Source organism: Sander vitreus, chromosome 9 (assembly GCF_031162955.1).
Source record: "Sander vitreus isolate 19-12246 chromosome 9, sanVit1, whole genome shotgun sequence".
NCBI classification, from domain to species: domain Eukaryota; kingdom Metazoa; phylum Chordata; class Actinopteri; order Perciformes; family Percidae; genus Sander; species Sander vitreus.
In genome coordinates this window covers 29,129,329-29,148,537 of record NC_135863.1, presented here as the reverse complement: position 1 = coordinate 29,148,537, position 19,209 = coordinate 29,129,329, and the positions used below count along the sequence as shown (strand labels likewise).

The 19,209-nt window shown below is 44.0% G+C and overlaps 1 protein-coding gene across 1 annotated transcript in view; it reads left to right on the top strand.

Annotated features, from left to right (window-relative positions):
* Nucleotides 1–19,209, top strand: part of LOC144523740 (cadherin-2-like) — a 101,243-nt gene that overhangs the window by 48,546 nt on the left and 33,488 nt on the right. Inside the window, exons 3-5 of the mRNA XM_078259557.1 lie at nt 7,827–8,056; nt 12,188–12,361; nt 15,955–16,110. Of these exons, the coding sequence (XP_078115683.1) occupies nt 7,827–8,056; nt 12,188–12,361; nt 15,955–16,110 (560 nt within the window). The remainder of the gene's footprint in view (nt 1–7,826; nt 8,057–12,187; nt 12,362–15,954; nt 16,111–19,209) is intronic.

Here is a 19,209-nt window from a genome sequence, read left to right as displayed (position 1 = left end):
GGTGGTTCGATCCCTGACCCTGCAGTACCATGTCGAAGTGTCCTTGGGCTAGACACTGAACCCCAAATTACTCCTGATGCTGCACCATCGGTGTGTGAATGAGTGTGAATGTTCATCTGATCAACAGGTGGCACCTTGCATGGCGGCCTCGGCCACAGTGTGTGAATGTGTGCGTGGATGGTGCCTGTATAATGTAAAAGCATTTTAAGTAGTGACTAGAAAAGTGCTTTATGAATGCAATCCATTTACATTTAACGTTACCTTGTGTCGGCTCCGCTAACGTTAGACTGGATGTTTTCTGCTGAGATGCTGAAGCATTGACGTCGTGACGTCTAGTTCTGTTTTACGTTGGACACAATGAACAGTTTTCCTTTTGTTACGCTTGAAATGATCCCAAACTTACAGACAGACAGACAGACAGACAGACATTGCCATCCCCAGAGCCCTGGCAGAAAATGTAAATAGTGATAAGTGTTTCTGTGCCTGTTGATAGGTTATAGGTTAAGCTAATAGGATAGACCAAAGTCAAACGTTGTTATCTGACTGCTCTTACAGCACAGCAGCTTCAGGTTACAGCCCTGATATCCCCATGTTGTTGCGTTTGTTGATTCTCTCAGTGCATGTTGTTATGCTCCTATATGAAAGCCAGCCGCTGCTGCCCAGCAACATCTGAAAGCCCCATGCTTAGTTCTGCCCCAGTTCCCTCTATACTGCGGCAGGGGGGAGATGTTACAGCTGCAGGGAGGAGTGGGTGTTGAAGCAAGGTGCTTCTTCTCTGTGGCCATCATACGTATTGGGACCATATCAAAGTGGAACTGCTTTTAAAGGAGCACTCCACAGATTTTACACATGGGGATCAAGTTTATGTGTAATACGGAGTCTGTGAAAACATTGGCATTATATCGTCTGAGGCTCTGGAGGACGTGTCCCATGTCTGAAACAACAGCCCTGTGATGTCATCAGGATATCTCAGCTTGGGCTTGAACTATATTTTATAACTTAAAGCCTTTCGTTACAAGCAAGGGGCAAAAAAAATAAAATAAAATAGAGCTCAACAGTGACCGCCCAGTTCCTTAAACGGCTCCGGATCCAGAAGTGATTTTCCCCATTCGATTGCTTCATTGATGTTCAGAAAATGCTTATATAAAGACTTTTCAAACCTGAAACCAAGCCAAACAAATACAAGATGAATCATGACCATAAAACGTGATTCTGTGCATTAAAAAAAAAAACATTTTGTAAGTAGAAAAACGCAAATGTATGGAGCCCATTCATGTTCCCCAGAGGATGTCCCCTTTCTGTTTTATTTCCAAATTGTCACCCTTTTACACAAAATGCAATGAGGATAAGTTTGCCATGTAATGTGCTTATCACAAGTTTTTTTTCCCAAATGATAAACCCTTTTGATTTTGATAAGCCCATTCCCTTTCCTGTTACGCCACCCTCAGGACAAACTTCATATTTGAAGATCCTACAATAGCATCATTGTTAGAATGCGGTTTGTCCCATTAAACACTTGAATATTGTGTGTAAAGAATATTTCAGCATACGGACAGCTTCTCTTTGTCTTCTCTCAAGTTAAGCAGTTTGGAAATAATTCCATCCCATTGGAGCTGCCTCCATGAACATGGAAATACTGTACAAGACAAATATACAGTTTGAGAGATCACTACTGCAGAACACTGCAATGTCAGTGCTTCTCAAACTTTTCTGGCTTGTAAAACAACGTAACTTCCACCCGTCAAGGCGTGCATATGGTGAACAGCTCAACCAGAAAATGATTTTTGCCTTTTCAGCTTGTTTGATTTGATTCATCATCACAGGACGCCTGGAGGCTGAAAAACTATTTAATATTTCACAAAAAAACAGACACGACGGGAATATATAAAGAAGTTTTTTTTTTTTTTCGATCTCTTACATTATCTCAGGCTCAGACTGAGAAGAGCTGGTTTCAATTTCACTACGATCTCAATGTTGTTTTGTTCAGATATTTAGGAGGAAACTCAAACTCTTAGGGCCCTATTTTAATGATCTAAGCGCACGGCGTGAAGCGCCTGGCGCAGGTGTGTTTAGGGCGTGTCCAAATCCACTTTTGCTAGTTTGACGGCGGAAAAAAGGGTCCGTGCGACGGGCGCATGGTTCAAAAGGGTTGTACTTAGTGTCTTCATTAATTCATAGGTGTGTTTTGGGCCTAACATGCAATAAACCAATCAGAGATCATCTCCCATTCCCTTTAAAAGCCAGGCGCGTTTGGACCTTGGCGCATTGCTATTATGATGGCGGATTTGCACCGTAATATTTTTATTTGTAACCTTTTGCGTGTTTGTGTGCTGCTGCGCTTCCCTGTGTGTGTAACAAGCATAGTGTGCGCGCGCTGTGCACGAGCCTAGGCGCATTTTACTAATTCGCTGTTAAAGTAACAATGAAATGCTGCGCTATTGACTTCAGACCAGGTTTTTGTTGGTCAGTGGCGCGATCACTTCCCGCTGCCTCAAGATAGCAATACGCCAAGAATGCACCTGAACACACCTCCCTGTAAGACCAGCACGCCCATGGGCGCAAAGATGGGCGCAGGTGCGTTTGCTATTTAAACGACGTGGGCGCTGGACGGGAAATTGACAACTAGGTTGGTCTTAAACTAGCAAAGACACTTGCGTCGGACTTAGCGCTGCGCCGGGTGCAAGATAGGGCCCTTAATGTCAAATATAAAGGTTATGAATATTGCCTATAAAATGAGTCGTGTCACTCTAAAAACCCATCTTTTCAGTCATCGCTAATATGTTGTAAAAGTTTTCCTAGACGTAACATCTGAATTTGCATAGCACTATAATTAATTTTCAGTGCAGACAACGTGAAGGAGCTTTCTCCACACCAGAGCTCATCTGGACCAATTTCAAACATCTATTCGTCGATATTTATTTGACATTTATTTTCTGCAAATAGCAGAGTGACTGAAGCATTTTTTGTGTCTGTCGATCCGGAGCACAGAAGCGCCACATACTGTGATGAAATTTGATTCACTCTGTTTACACTGTAGTCAGACACAACAAATATGCAGGTACGTCCAATCACAGCAATGCTCATCACTGCTGGTCGGTTCTCCACAGCCACCACTTAGTTTCCCTTTCTCCGTTTGTCTCTCTTCCTGTCTTTCTTTTATCGGTCTCGTGAGTTCTATTTCCATCCAGCTATCGGCGCATTTCAAATCAAATCAACACCCCTAAAAATAAACTGTGAATACGGTGTTTCTATCAGAGAGGTGAATAAATTAGCATCCTGAAGTTTTAAAGCAACCATTCAAGACAAAGAATATGTACTTGTCAGTATTTAGTGTCCTTTAGTGTCCTACAATATATGGAATATGGATATTAGTAGGGCTGGGTATCGTTAAGTAATATTCAATACCGATACCGATACCGGGACTTCGATACCGGTTCGTAAACGATACGATACGATTTTTTCGATACCAATTTCATAAAAGAAAATGAAATTAAAACATTACACATTATGGTACAAATCTTTTTATGTATTTTTCAGCTCCTACTACGTGAGCCGTCTCGGTGTAACGTAGAGTTTTTCCTGCGTGTCCCTCTACAATGTGTTAGGTTAGACAGCCAATCACAGACATTATTAGATCTTGGTAGAAGCATGCTGCGTGCTGATTGGCTCACTGACGCTGATGAGATTTAGTCCTTAGGTATTGAAATTGGGTGTTGAATGGCGAGGCATTTTTCGATACTCGATACTTCAGAGGCAATTCGGTCGGTGCCTAAAAAGTATTTGATTCGGTCCCCGGCCCTAGATATTAGCATTAGCATGTTTGTTTTTACGTCACGCAACAAGTGCTGATAGGGTTGGGTGACCAACGCGTGTTCCATTTTGGATCTGGTTCCTGGTTTGCAATAGAAGCTCTGATGGCAGCAAATCCAAACTTTTATTTTAAGCAACACTAGCAATGCAGCTCTATGGCAACATTTCTGTCCGTTTGTTGTCTGTTGACCAGACTGAAATATATCAACAACACTCAGATGGATTGCTATGGAATTTTCCACAGACATTAATGGTCCTCAGAGGATGAATCCTGCTAACTTTAGAGACCCCTGATGCCCCCAGTAGGGCAAGGTTTTCACTTAACCTGTAGTCTCGCATTGCCGGACCCTCCTCCGCAGCGCTGCGGAGGAAGGTCTGGCTAGTCCACACAGCATTCTGGATGGGAGAAAAACGTGCTCTGGTTTATTGGCATGCCTTCTGAACCAATCACAATCATCTTGGGCGGTGCTAAGCGCCGGACGGAGCAACGGTGCCTCTGCAAAATAGCCTCGGGATTGATTTCTATACATGATTTATTTTTCCTACTACTACTTGCTACTTTTAAAACAAGGTATTTGTAGTGACCCATAATGATGCATAATTAAAATAAATAGATGAATTTACTTCCATTTTATTAATACAATTGTAATAACGAAGAAAGTGATGCGTCAGCCAACATATCGATACATTGAAAAAAAAGTAATCGATACCAGTTGATTGAGTTATTGAAATCAATCCTTAGCTGCATACGACTGTAATGTTGAGAGTTTTCTGACGCTGTGTTGGACAGACCGAACACTCGCTTTTGTCGCTTCCGCGTGAAGCAAGCATCAAAACGTTTAGTGTTACTGTGGAAATTCCCTCCTTTCCTGGTTTGATCTCGTTCATGGGAAGCAGTTGGACAGAAACCAGGCTGCAGCCTCTCCCTCTCGCTCTCCTCCAGCTGAGGTGGGAGCAGCCACTCTGGATGCGCTGACTTGTTGTTAATATGCCTGCTGTGATGAGCTGACATTTGCCGTTGACAGCTTTGTTCTGCATGAGTGTGCTGTGTCTGCTCAAATCACACCGAGGACAAACTTGCGCTGATTTCCGGCAAAATGCAGTCACAGTGCGCACCTCCCCCCAGGCATCACAAAAGCTATTTTCCTCTCTGAAGGTAGGCTATACTTGGCAAACAAATAAAGAGGAGAAAATTGCAGGGAGAGAAAAGCCTGCTCTTCCTGCTGAAAGCTGTTCCCGTTTCTGCCTGTTTTTTCGTTTTACTTCTGCATTTACAGAAGTAAATGGGATTTTACGGATTGGGATTTACAGGCAGGCTCCACTCTCTCTGGCCAGGTCCATCGATCTTTCCTCTAATTCTCATCTAAAAGCAAGTCAGGTTATACATGATCTTTGCTCTATTACTCTGCATCCATTTTTTGCCTTTAACCCCGATAAAGCCTTTTTTATCCTTTCCTTTAAGTTCCCCTTAAGCAACTCTTTTCTGCACTATTTGACAGCTTCACATATATACTCCGCATCTGTTTGTTCCATGATGGGTAAATAATTCAAACCCATCATGTTTTTAAGGAGCAGACGGAAATGTTCTAGATGTCTTGAGCATCATTTAGGGAACCAAAATTCAGTCATTCAGACATATGTTTGGTCATTTAGACAAGCACATGTTGGGGGCTTGGAAAGGCCCACCCACAGTGTTCACACATACAGGGAAGACTTTCTCTTATGATCGTGTGGGCATTTGAGGCAGTGAGTAATTTACAGCTCTGATTGGGCAGCTATATTATAGCTGTGCAAAGTTTCCAGAGCGATGTGTTTCCACGCATCGTTTATCTTATTTGAATCCTGGTAGCTCATTAAAGACTTACAGGAAGAGAATTGGGAAGCTTTTTACCATGACAATCAGCTTTTCTCACTGTACGTAAATGAACATAGAAACAAGTGTGCTTCTGTTTCCTGAAGGAATCAAAATGTTTCCAGGTTGTGTCTCCAACACGTCAGAAGACATTTGCATAGTTAGAAGTTCAAACTTTCTTAAAGGTCCCATGGCATAAAAAATTTCACTTTATGAGGTTTTTTTAACATTAATATGAGTTCCTCCAGCTTGCCTATAGTCCCCCAGTGGCTAAAAATGGTGATAGATGTAAACCGAGCCCTGGGTATCCTGCTCTGCCTTTGAGAAAATGAAAGCTCAGATGGGCCGATATGGAATCTTCCCTTTATGACATCATAAAGAGAAAGGTTACCTCCCCTTTCTCTGCTTTGCCCGCCCAGAGAATTTGGCCCACCCATGAGAGAGAGAGAGAGACATCATGGCTTGTAAACAAGCAAAGCATGGCAGTTGATCAAGGCCACACCCCCACCCTCCACCTTGCCCCCCCATCTCCTCCTCAATAGCATTTAAAGCTACAGACACAGAAATGGCACATCCTAAGGAAAGGTCATTGTGGGACTGGCTCTAGTGGCTGTAATTCTGCACCAAGGCTGAATTTCGGGAAAGAGACTTCAGATACAGTATCAGGGGACCACTAAGGCCTATATAAAAGAGACTTCAGATACAGTATCAGGGGACCACTAAGGCCTATATAAAAGCATCCAAAAAGCAGCATGTCATAGGACCTTTAACTTCCCCAGGTTGCGCCGCTGAGCGACTATTGAGTCCTGAGTTGGAGGATGGTGCTAGGATGTTATTTCAAGGTTCAATTCACAAAAAAATGCCATTCTGTCCTGCTCCAGTGAAGGGGTGAAGCGTTCAAGCAACAGGAAGGAGCTTAAAGTAGAGCTGATGAAAGCAGCCAGTTGAGGTGGTTTGAGCGTCTGATCAGCATGCCTCGTGGCCTTGACCCTCTGGCACGTCCAACCAGGAGAAGGAGCCTGGGGCAGCCAGAGCATGCTAGAGAGATAACATATCCCATCTGGCCTGGCAAAGTGGGGAATGGAAAAATTGAAGGACGTCTGGGCTACCTTGCTTATCCTGCTGGGTGCTGGGTGTGGCCCCTTAGTTCCAATGAAAATCTTAAATTATTCATAATTGCTAAATCAAAGGCAACTGGACTTCCAGGCTTAGTCTTTAGGTTCTTGAAGACTTTTGAGTTTTGAGTCTTATTCAAAGGACATTTTAAGTTCTAACTGACTTATTGGGAGTCCTAGACATTTAAAGGTTCCCTTTGGAGATTTTGACCTCTTGAAGCGTTTCTGTGTGGGTCCCCATTTTGTTTAGTCACATGCACATGCATGAGGATGCAAATGCACGTGGGTGATGTGATAAATGGTCAAGCCAATGGTTTGAAACCATTCCACTGATTTACCAGTGGTGGTAATGTGCTATTAAAGGCAGAGAAGAGGACTGCTATCATGTAAACATGGATGTTAACAATGCAGGATTCAATCTTTAAGGACAATCTTTAAAGTGTTGGATACTTTGGATAGAAACAAATAATCTTAAAGGACCTAAAGCAAGTCCAGTTGCCTTTCAACTAGCACCCTTAGATTGACAGCGACGTAGGTGATTGAGAATCTTTACAGACAGAAATCTTAATCCTACAGCATCCAATTATATTTTAGACAAAAGTAAGCTTTTGACTTTGTGTCAGCAGTTTGTGGAGGGCCTTGTTTCAACATGACAATGCCCCCGTGCACAAAGCTAGGTCCAGAAGGAAATGGTTTCCCCAGTTTGGTGTGGAAGAAGTTGACTGTCTCGCCCAGAGCCCCATCCATCAGCTTCGGGATCAATCTACTTTTTTCATGATGGGTTGAATAATTCAAACCAAAGGCAGCTTTTTTATGCCACATCGGGAAATATTCAGATGTTCTTTGCATCCTTTACTTTTCACAAATGACGATATGTAAACATAAACCCACTGGTGGGCCCAGCAGAGAAAGTGAAACACGCTGCCAGCTGGCTGCTGGGTGTCTTTAGACATTTAACCTTATATACATATACCTATACAGCACACAGCACATCACACAGGTGATTGATGGGTCTTTCCACTCAGTCTGACTCCGTCTTTCTCTCTCAGTGAGCTTCGTGGACTGCGGGAGAGGGAAGGTGTGGTTCCAGGCTGGAGATGCGTCTGATTTCAGGGTGAGTGAGGACGGTATGGTCTACGCCCTGCGCCGCCTCAGCCTGTTGGGGAAGGGAAACGCTGTGGAGGTGGTCTACGCTCGAGACCTGCAGTCCAAACAGGTCTGGAAGACCAGAGTGCACCTCCACGTCCGTCCACACTGCAACAGCACGGGACCTGAACAGGTAAAACAGCAGCAGCAGCAGTCAGGAGCTGTTTCCATATACTGTAGAACGACTTGTAGATTTCACAAAGTCCACAGTGTCCCTTTTCTGACTCTGCTGAGCTGAAACATGATTCGTTCTAAATGCTTCTTAACTTTGCAGCATTAAAAAAAGGAAGAAAATAAAGGGCTTCTTCTTGTGTGTTGGTGTTAGTTATTGAGATATAAAAGGTAAATACAAAGCTGTATCATTATTCACTATACGCACACCCAACATTATTTTTATTGAATACCTTGAACTGTTGGACACACTAAACATCATGTAAAGATGGAAACTTGGGCTCAGAAAACTTGTGTTTGATATCTTATAGATTAAATGAGTACTAAATGATCTCCAAAAATCAATAATGGACATAATTGGTAGTTGCAGTCCTAATACGGTCAGCAATACTTTTTTACATTTGTTAGCTTGGTTTATGGGATGCAACAATAAGGTGTCATATTCAAGCAAGAACACTGTACACATTGGAACAGTGCACACAGATCTACTGTCCCTCAGTGAATATACAGTGCACACTGATCTTCGGTCTGCGTGTCGTTAGGTATTTGATAATGAGTGTGTTCATTAACGCCTACAGGACCTGACAGTGTTAACCAGTACCTGGGTCTGAGTGCCAGCATGTGTGAATCCTTTCTGAGCAGACTGATCTCATGAAATGGCGTATGTATGACACGCCAATTCGTATGCCATTATTGCCTTTTTAGCGTGTTCATCAACGCCGTTTGGCCTCCATTGACTTACGTTACCTTTCGATTGCGTGTGAATTTACGCCGTAGCGAGTAGTATGAAAGGGCGAAAATCCGCATAGGTAGGGAGGATGGTCGGGGTGGTGGATGGGTAAAACACAGGACTTTCACGCAGGAGACCGGGGATCGCGTCACGTTTCCTAAACTCAACCGTCGCTTTCTTCTTTGCCAACCCCGATGTTCTTTTCCTAAACCCAACCGGTTCTTCTTTTCCTAAACCCAACCCGCTGTCGGTTTCTTCTCGCGATAACACGGCACGTGGCGATAACACGGCAAGTGGCGTGTATGTTTACGTCCACTGTATACAGCGTAGACATACACGCGGATAGCTCAAAATGCGTACAGATAACACGAAAGTGGGCGTGTATGTTTACGCAAAGTCATGATGTCATGTTGTTCTGAGAGAGAACTGTACATTTTGACAAGCAGCATCATAAAACGGCATGATGGGCGGTTATTTACCCCCAAGGCTCCAGTAATGCTGGATGAACTCTGCACAGATATAAGATCAGCTTTTCCAATCCCAGCATGCATATGAGGTGCGCTGTTTGCAACGACAAAAGGCAGTCAAACGGCCATCTGTTAGCGTGTTTCATGTACAACAGCGATATTAAGGCCCTTTGCAGTTATTTAGACAAGACACTGGCCTTGATTGGCTGTTTCACTAAACACAGCCCAGAAATAGCCAGCTGCCATATGCCTTAGCTGCTATCAGCAGCGCACGCTGCAGTCGGCGAGGAGGAGAATCACTCAGAGTGAAAGAAGCTGTCAACAATCCTTCATAAGGAAAAGTCACGAGCAGCAGCCCTGGCAGTTAACAGCCAGTTATCTGCCAGGGGAGCAGTGTCAGCACTGTGCCCTTCAGCTGAGAGCCAGGACCAGGCTCGTTATCCATTCACACTGAAGAGTGAGACAAAGGAGCCGCCGAGCTCCAAACGTCAGGCAAATCACTCTTTGCTTGACGGATTATGACGGGCTCACCTGAGTTATAGGGCTGCACGATATGAGGGAAATATCTAGTTGCGAATTTTTTGACTGTCAGTTCAAGTCAAGTCAGGTCAACTTTATGTCAATTCTGCAAAATGTAAATATACTGTAATTCTCAAACGGTTCTCAAATGTAAAATTCTCTCATTTATTAACCTCAACTGTAGAGGTAAACCGGCCTTTACTTCTAATTCCCCCTGATGATATGATGAAGTGTATCTCCTCTTATTTTAGTCAGAAGACTTCCTGTTTTCTGATCTGCTTCTGTTTTGCTGTTGATAAAACTCAAAACTTCCTCCATGTTTACATGTTGTCTTGATGTTTGTTTCCAAAGCATTATTATAAAAGAGTCATGTCATATTTGTCATACCTCTCTACTAGAGCTGCACCGATAGACCGGCCGGTGACCGGAATTGGCCGGTTTTCACGTGCTCGGCCATGACGGTCAACGCTACAATTAACTGACAACATAAGTTATACGAGTTACAGTTCTCAAGGACGCACGCACGCACACACGGAGGCGACAGCACGGACTCTTTTTCCTTTCTCTCAACTTTTCCGCCGCGTGTCGCGCGTACCCCGCTCGCGGTGTGAAGTGCGTGTCCGCGCTATTCTCGCACATGTAGGGACCCTCGTGAATTAACCTGCAACATGTCAGCTGGTTGGAAATTCTTCAGCGTGTGTGCAGAAGATAACACGTTTGCAATATGCAACACCTGCAAGGAAAGAGTAGGGCGTGGAGGGACGACACCAAAAACACATTTTTTTTTAGTGTGATATTGGATGTGAAAAGAAGGAAATGGTTCTAACATTGCACTTTAGATGTTTGTGAATTGTATATAGTTCTATTTTATAGGGATCCATTATCTGTTCAAAATTTGTTCTGTGCAAAATGTTCTGTTAAAGAAAAGATAGAAAATAAACATTTGTGTGTGCTGTAAAGTGGTTGGAAAAAATGAAATCGGTATCGGCCGGCCTAACTCAAAGAAAATCGGACATCGGAATCGGCCTAGAAAGTTGTAATCGGTGCATCTCTACTCTCTACGGCTCTTTCTCCATTGAACAGAGTTGTTGTTTTCGTATTCTAATTCTTCAACTTTACCAATTTTTTCCATTACTGTTAGGCTACTCTTATTGTAACCCAACGTTTGCCACAAACTTTACTTACTTTATATTACAAGACTTCCAGCATCTCACAGAAAACACAGAATCCTTTTGTTTCCTGCTAGGCTTTTAATGTGAAACATCCTGCAGGAAGTGTTGCATTTCATCGACTGTATCTTAAAGGAACACGCCGACTTATTGGGACTTTAGCTTATTCACCGTGTCCCCCAGAGTCAGATAAGTCCATACATACCCTTCTCATCTCTGTCTGACGCCCCCACCGCTAGCCTAGCTTAGCACAGAACCTGGAGGTAACCGGCTCCAACTAGCCTACTGCTCCCAATTTGCTCGCAGCACCTGAGAAGCCCCGTGGTGAGGAGCAGAGAGTAACAACGGTGCTTTTCAGGTGTTGCGCTAATCACTCCGCCCATGTAGCAGTGCTTCGCCTTCTGAGAATATAGTTCCCAGTATGTATATGGTTAGAAGATGGCTGTGTCTCATGCGACCTTGTTATTTGTACACGCTGTGACTATACAAATCACAACATGTAAATAGGAAAATGTTGGCGTTATTTTAGTCACTTTTTGGGAGCAGTAGGCTAGATGGAGCCGGTTACCTCCAGGATCTGTGCTAAGCTAGGCTAGCGATGGGTGCATCAGACAGAGTTACGACACGCACGGAGATGAGAAGGGTATGTCTGGACTTATCTAACTCTGGGGGATACGGTGAATAAGACAAAGTCCCAATAAGTCGGCGTGTTCCTTTAACAACAATCGAAAATAGAAATGATTGGAATTAATTAGTGAATGAAAACAGCGTTTGCGTTCAAAAGAGAGGTGGATAGTGAAGAAGTTTATACAACATTTATTGTTCAGAGCAATCAGAGATTTTTTTTTACATTAAATGTAATTGAATTAAAGACTTACAAAACAAAAACAATACCCAACCTAACCTCAAATGGCAGGGGCTGAGCTGGCAGCAGGTGAACTGTGTGACTCAACGAGAAGCTCTTCCTTTTCCTTATCATGTTCCAGTGAACCCTGCAGCTACACACACAAACACACACATATACACACACACACACACACACACACACACACAGACAGGTGGTGGTCATTTATCAGACAGACTATAATAAGAGCATTAATCCGAGCCACTGAATAAGGTCAGAAATACCCTGAGTCACCAAGCCTTCCCTCTGCATGTGCGTGTGTGTGTGCGCATTTGTGTGTAAAGCTTGTTTACTGTCTCTGCAGGTAAAGCCCAGTGATGCAACACTGACTCAGCGGGTACCAGAGATCTTGTTTCCATGGCGCAGCGTGGTTGTCAGGGGCGATGACACTCTGAGGCGGGTGAAGAGGGACTGGGTCATTCCGCCTATCAACGTCCCCGAGAACTCGCGAGGACAGTTCCCCGAGGACCTAGTCAGAGTAAGACACACAAAGACACGCGCACGCACACACACACACGCACACACGCACACACGTCTTCCAGCAGCTGTGAGGACCCTATACTGACTCACCCTGAAGCAAGGAAACAAACAGTTAGAGAGCACATCCATTCCAAGGGAAATACAATATGCAAAGCAAAGAACACCAAAGGCACATACACAAACAGCCCTAACTGTGATTATAACAATCAAATACAATCTAAAAAGACAACCACAGCATAATGAATCTAATGACATGCACAGGAAACAAAAGGCATCTAGTCAGTCTGCTTTTAAATGTTAACAGCGAGGCAGAGCTAATGCAGTCTGACGGAATATTCCAGCAGCTGGGAGCAGAGAAACCTACAGCAGCGTCACCAACTTTGATCTCAACCCTTGCAAGAGCCCAAAGGCCTGCACCAGATGACCTCAGAGGTCTGACAAGCCTGTCAGAGATGTGCTGCGGGGCGAGGCCATGCCGGACTTTTTAGACAAGAAGTCAAATTAAAGTATGAATTCCAGAATGAACTGGGAGCCGATGCAGGCATCTGAGAAGTGGTGTAACATGATGCCATTTTCTCTTTTGTTAAAAGCCTGGAAGCAGCATTCTGAATAAACTGTAGTCAGCCCACATTCTTTGTAGGCTGAACAGTGAGCAAATGGAGATGATAGCATGAACTAGTTTGCATCCAGCTGTAACAAGAAGCCTCTGACTTTAGATGCACTAAAGGCAGCTGCACACCGGGCCGATAATCGGCCGTCGGACAGTCTGGCGAGGTCGGTGACTCGAGTCTGTTCGGTGTGTTCCGTGCTGTCGTCCGTCGGAGGAGCTGTCGGCCTTCATTTGGGCCGACCCGACATGTTCAGTCGGAGACAGGGCAGTCGGCACTCACCTGGAAATGGCGAGCGGATGAGCCTCTCAAAATCTGCCGAAAATCTTTTAAACTGACCTTTGTCGATCTGAAATGAAGACAGATTCAGGAACTGCACGGCCTATTTCTCGCTTAAACTGTTGTCAGAAACACGTTTCGGTGAACTATTTTGGTACAATATGAGATCGTATTCTGAACAAGCCGCCATGACAGTCTGTTTGTGAATTTCCGGAGAAACCAGACCCACGTGACGCGTTCGTCCAATCAGCTGCCGGTTTTCATTTTTGGGCGACAATACAGATTAGTGCCGCCTGCTGTTATGGGGACGTATTACGTCTCGTCGCTTTGGTGTGTTCCGAGGCACTTTTTTTTGACCAACTCGGGGAGACTGATCAGTCCAACGCCTTTTCTGTCGAGGGTCAGCCGTCTGGTTGGTGTGTAACTGCCTTTAGGTTGCTTTCACACCTGCCTCGTTTGGTCTGTTTAAAAGGAACCCTGGAGCGTTTGGTCCGACAGTCGTCGGTTGGTTTGGGGCGGTATGAAAGCTCATCCAAACTTTGCTGCGGATCAAACCAACGCACTCTGGTCTGCTTAAAAACAGAGGTCTCACTTCCCTTCCAAGTGTACTAGAGTTCAGTTCACTTCAGGTGAAAACGCGACCCGACCCAAATACAGGAAGTGAACCCAAACTAAATATTGCACATTCGATTAATTTCAGTCTTCACGGTTAGCCAGTCGCATTCTTTCAAATCTCAATTTCTTTTTTTCTTTTTACCTTTATTTAACCAGGAAGAGACTCATTGAGATTAAAAAAATCTCTTTTTCAAGAGTGTCCTGGCCAAGACAGGCAGCAGTACAACCACACATACAGTACATACAACCGCAAAATACGCATTTGAAAATGGTGAATGGTTCAGCCCAGGCTTGGACCCTATCCGTGTTTGTGTTTTGTACAGGGTAGTGTTCATGTGGAGCCCTGTCTCTGTTTCTTTCCTCTGTTTTCATCATATGGACACAGCGCAGGATATGAATGTTGCATCAGGCACTTTATTTTGACTTCAAATCTGACTTTCTGTAGTCATATAGCGGCAGCCTCAAGCCTGCGCAAGCCTAAAGTCACACTGACAGACGAGACACATTCAGGTCAGGCTCAGAAAGTTTAGCTTCACTTGTATATTATATTATTATATTTTTGCCTTTACACAGGCAGTCATGCTTACCGGGAGGAAATATCTCTTAAAATACACTGACAGCAGTCGTGTCACTCGGTATTGTGTAATGTAATATCATTTTATTTAAACAGTGACAATGCACAATTAAACATGCATTGCACCAGGATGTATGATTGCTATTTTCCGCCCGTAGTCCCTGGGCAGGTAGATAAAACCTTAAAAATGCAATGCAGGTGAAGTACAAAACATCTGAATATACCATTTTACAAACACATTCGCCTACATTCGTCAACCTACTTTACAATAATGCAAATATGTGCAAAGTTGCATCAATAAAATGATCATGGGCTCAATCATTCCCACATCCTCAAACCAGCCCCGCCCCCCCCTCCCCCCTCCCATTACACACACACACACACACACACACACACAAACACACACCAGGATTCAACGCTAAGTTTTTTTCTCACGTCATCGGACAGGGAAGTGCAAAAAAATGATATTTGCCCAAAGTCAGCCAGTTTTATTGGCCCCTATACAAAGTTTGAAAAAAACTTTACAAAAGCGTCAAAAATGTAAACAAAAACGTCTACAAATTTTTTGATTATTTTTTTTTGGGGGGTGGGGCTTTTCCGCCTTTATTTGATACGACAGCTAGGTGAGAAGGGGGGGGGGGTGAGACATGCAGGAAACCGTCACAGGTCGGCTTCGAACCCTGGACCTCTGCGTCGAGGCATAAACCTCCAAGTATATGTGCGCCTGCTCTACCCACTGACCCAACCCGGCCACCTAAAAAAAAAAACGTCTACAAATTTTTGTTGTCGAAAAAAAGTCGTTGAAAACGTTGAAAGCATCAGAGTGTAAAAAAAACGTGAAAAGCGCCAAACTCTTGATTTGAGAAATTCTTGATTTGGAATTCTTGATTGGCCAATCAAATGATTACGATACGATGATGCCCGAACAAGCGAGTGGGTTGTTTTATTTACTTGCCCGACGTGGCGTTTTACTTGCCCCGGGTCATCGGGCAACCCTTATTGTTGAACCCTACACACACACATACACACACACACACACACAGTGTCATAATTGTTCATGTGTTTTTTCTGCAGGGACTTTTACTACCACTCAACTGTTTATTAAGGGTGTAACTAGTGCTAAAATGTAACTACTGTAGTTAAGTCCAAATGTTGACGTAATTGTACTTTGAGTCTTTTCTTTTCATGCCACTTTCTACTTCTACTCTGCTACATTTCAGAGAGAAATATTGTACTTTTTACTCCACTACATTCATTCAGTATCGGTCGATCCCTACTTTTTTAAACATATTTATCTTCTTTTTTTTTTTTTATTATGGGTTAAATGATATGCATTTGTGTGTGGTGGTCTGTATCTGTCTTTGTGTTTTTAACGGGTATTGACTGTCCTGCTTTTTGTAATGATCACACTGCACCCCATTCCAAGCAAAGTTACTAGGAATGTGGTGTAAAAAGTGTTGAATCTTGAATCATCTTCTAATTGTCCTTCTGCTCCCCCGTCTGCCTGTGCTCCAGATCCGCTCCGACCGGGATAAGAACCGGATGCTGCGGTACAGCGTGACGGGCCCCGGGGCCGACCAGCCTCCCACCGGCATCTTCATCATCAACCCCATCTCGGGCCAGCTGTCCGTCACCAAGCCTCTGGACAGAGAGCACATCTCCAACTTCCATGTGAGAACAACATTACCTTTCAGTCTCAGAAATATCCCTGTATTAACAGTTGTGTGACTGTATATTTTAACAGAAATTGTCCGTAGAACGTGCTTCTTTATTTACATTTGGAATTGCATTATGGGACCTTTATCTGTGCTCTGACAACTAACATAGTGAGCTATTCATCAACGCCATTATCATAAATTATTAACCAGAGTAGCGAGAGTCAAAAGTGCCAAAAAAGTGTCTAAAGCATTAAAAAAGTACCGAAGAGGATTAGGGCCACATGTGAAAAAATGTTTAAAGTCAGAATTATGAAAATGATGTCAGAATTCTAAGAAAAGAGTAAGAATCTGACTTTATCTTCATAATTCTGACTTTTTCTCAGAAGAAAAGTCATAATGGAAGGTTATAGAATCAGATTTGATCCTAAAATTGGGTCTAAAAATGAGCTGAAGCACCCATGTTAGAGAACAGCAGGGACCTTGGAGTGATGTAAGGCCAGCTGCACACAACTGTCAGTATTTCACTTAAAGGTCCTATGACATGCTGCTTTTTGGATGCTTTTATATAGGCCTTAGTGGTCCCCTAATACTGTATCTGAAGTCTCTTTTATATAGACCTTAGTGGTCCCTTAATACTGTATCTGAAGTCTCTTTTATATAGGCCTTAGTGGTCCCCTAATACTGTATCTGAAGTCTCTTTTATATAGACCTTAGTGGTCCCCTAATACTGTATCTGAAGTCTCTTTTATATAGGCCTTAGTGGTCCCCCTAATACTGTATCTGAAGTCTCTTTTATATAGACCTTAGTGGTCCCCTAATACTGTATCTGAAGTCTCTTTTATATAGACCTTAGTGGTCCCCTAATACTGTATCTGAAGTCTCTTTCCCGAAATTCAGCCTTGATGCAGAATTACAGCCACTAGAGCCAGTCCCACAATGAGCTTTCCTTAGAATGTGCCATTTCTGTGTCTGTAGCTTTAAATGCTATTGAGGAGGAGAGAGGGGGGGGGGGGGGCAAGGTGGAGGGTGGGTGTGTGGCCTTGACCAACTGCCATGCTTCCCTTGTTTTCAAGCCATGATGTCTCTCTCTTTCTCATGGGTGGGCCAAATTCTCTGGGCGGGCAAAGCAGAGAAAGGGGAGGTAACCTTTCCCCTTATGACATCATAAAGGGAAGATTCCAGATCGGCCCATCTGAGCTTTCATTTTCTCAAAGGCAGAGCAGGATACCCAGGGCTCGGTTTACACCTATCACCATTTCTAGCCACTGGGGGACCATAGGCAGGCTGGGGGAACTCATATTATTGTTAAAAAACCTCATAAAGTGAAATGTTCATGTCATGGGACCTTTTAAAGGAACAGTTTGACATTTTGGGAAATACACTTAATCGCTTTCTTCCTAAGAGTGAGATGAGAAGATGATTACCACTCAGATGAGCCTCCATTCACACTGGCCAAGTGGCCATAGGAAGTGACCTTTTGTTATTATAATCACAGCCATCTAACCCACCACTATGCAGAAAAGGGAAAAGACCCTGCCCTGAAGTAGAAGCTGAAAGAGTTAGAGAGCTGACACACCAACCCGATTATCGGCCGTCGGACAGTCTGGCGAGGTCGGTGACTCGAGTCTGTTCGGTGTGTTCCGTGCTGTCGTCCGTCGGAGGAGCTGTCGGCCTTCATTTGGGCCGACCCGACATGTTCAGTCGGAGACAGGGCAGTCGGCACTCACCTGGAAATGGCGAGCGGATGAGCCTCTCAACATCTGCCGAAAATCTTTTAAACTGACCTTTGTCAATCTGAAATGAAGACAGATTCAGGAACTGCACGGCCTATTTCTCGCTAAAAAAAAATTCAGAAACACGTTTCGGTGAACTATTTTAGTACAATATGAGCTCGTATTCTGAACAAGCCGCCATGACAGTCTGGCTGTGAGTTTCCGGAGAAAAAAGACCCACGTGACGCGTTCGTCCTATCAGCTGCCTGTTTTCATTTTCTGGGAAAGAATACAGAGAAGCTCCGCCTGCTGCTATGGAGACGTATTACGTTTCGCGCACGCGCAGAGCGTACGCTGAAGTCGGCGTCGCCTCAGTGTGTTTTGAGGCATTTTTGGACCTCGCGGGACCCGATTGATCAGTCCGACTGCCTTTTCTGCCGATGGTCGGCCGTCTGGTTGGTGTGTAAGCACCGTTACAGGAACTGTGGCCAGAGGAACTTAATAATCCCCAAATTTGTCCAGTCAGGGTTCTAGGAACGTTATGTTCTAGGAACTGCAAAAATCCCTCCGGTCGGAAAGCGGCTAATGACTCTAGAGTCACTCCTCGCTCTGAAGATAATCTCCGTCACTCGCTCTACCACACACACACACGCGCCGGCCCTGCTGTTATCTTAAAGAGATCAACGCACACACCAACCCACAAGTATAAACTTCAGGCCACGTAGGCTACGGTGAAAGCTATGATCGGAGCCTCCGCAGAAGCGTTAATCACGCTTTTTTCTTTATACAGTCTATTTACTGAAAGTACATTTCGTATGATTTACCTCCTGCTTCCCTTGCCGGGTGAATCTGCCTCAGCGCCGTGGTCGCATGTCATGCCCCAGTTTTTTTTATTTTCCTTTGTGCTGTCACTCTGTGCAGGATATCTTCTCTCTCACGCAAAGAGATGAAGAGGAAAGTCTTTCAAAGAAGACTCATGGTGTTTGCTCACTATATCTATTACAGCCACACACACACACCTCTGAAGGCAGAGTCTAACCTTTTGATCTGTAGGAATGCACACACATACACACACACACACAGCTCACACAGGGGAGAGGGAAGCTGCAGTCGCAGCAGGGTGATTTGCATTTAAGCTGTCTGATGAATATTCATGTGATTGGATGTAGTTGTCAGAGCTGGGGGCTGGGATAGGCCGGCATGTTTATTCATGAGGGAGACTTTGGCTCTTTGAGAGCCTTATACACATGCTCCATACGCTGTGAATGAAGCACTTATCCACGGTCCAAGACCATTTAATGCCAACAATGTTTTTTTTTTATCCTAGAGAATTTTCCATTCATCAAACAATACATTGACGTATTCCATTATATAAAAATAAGCGAAGATGACTAAAACTA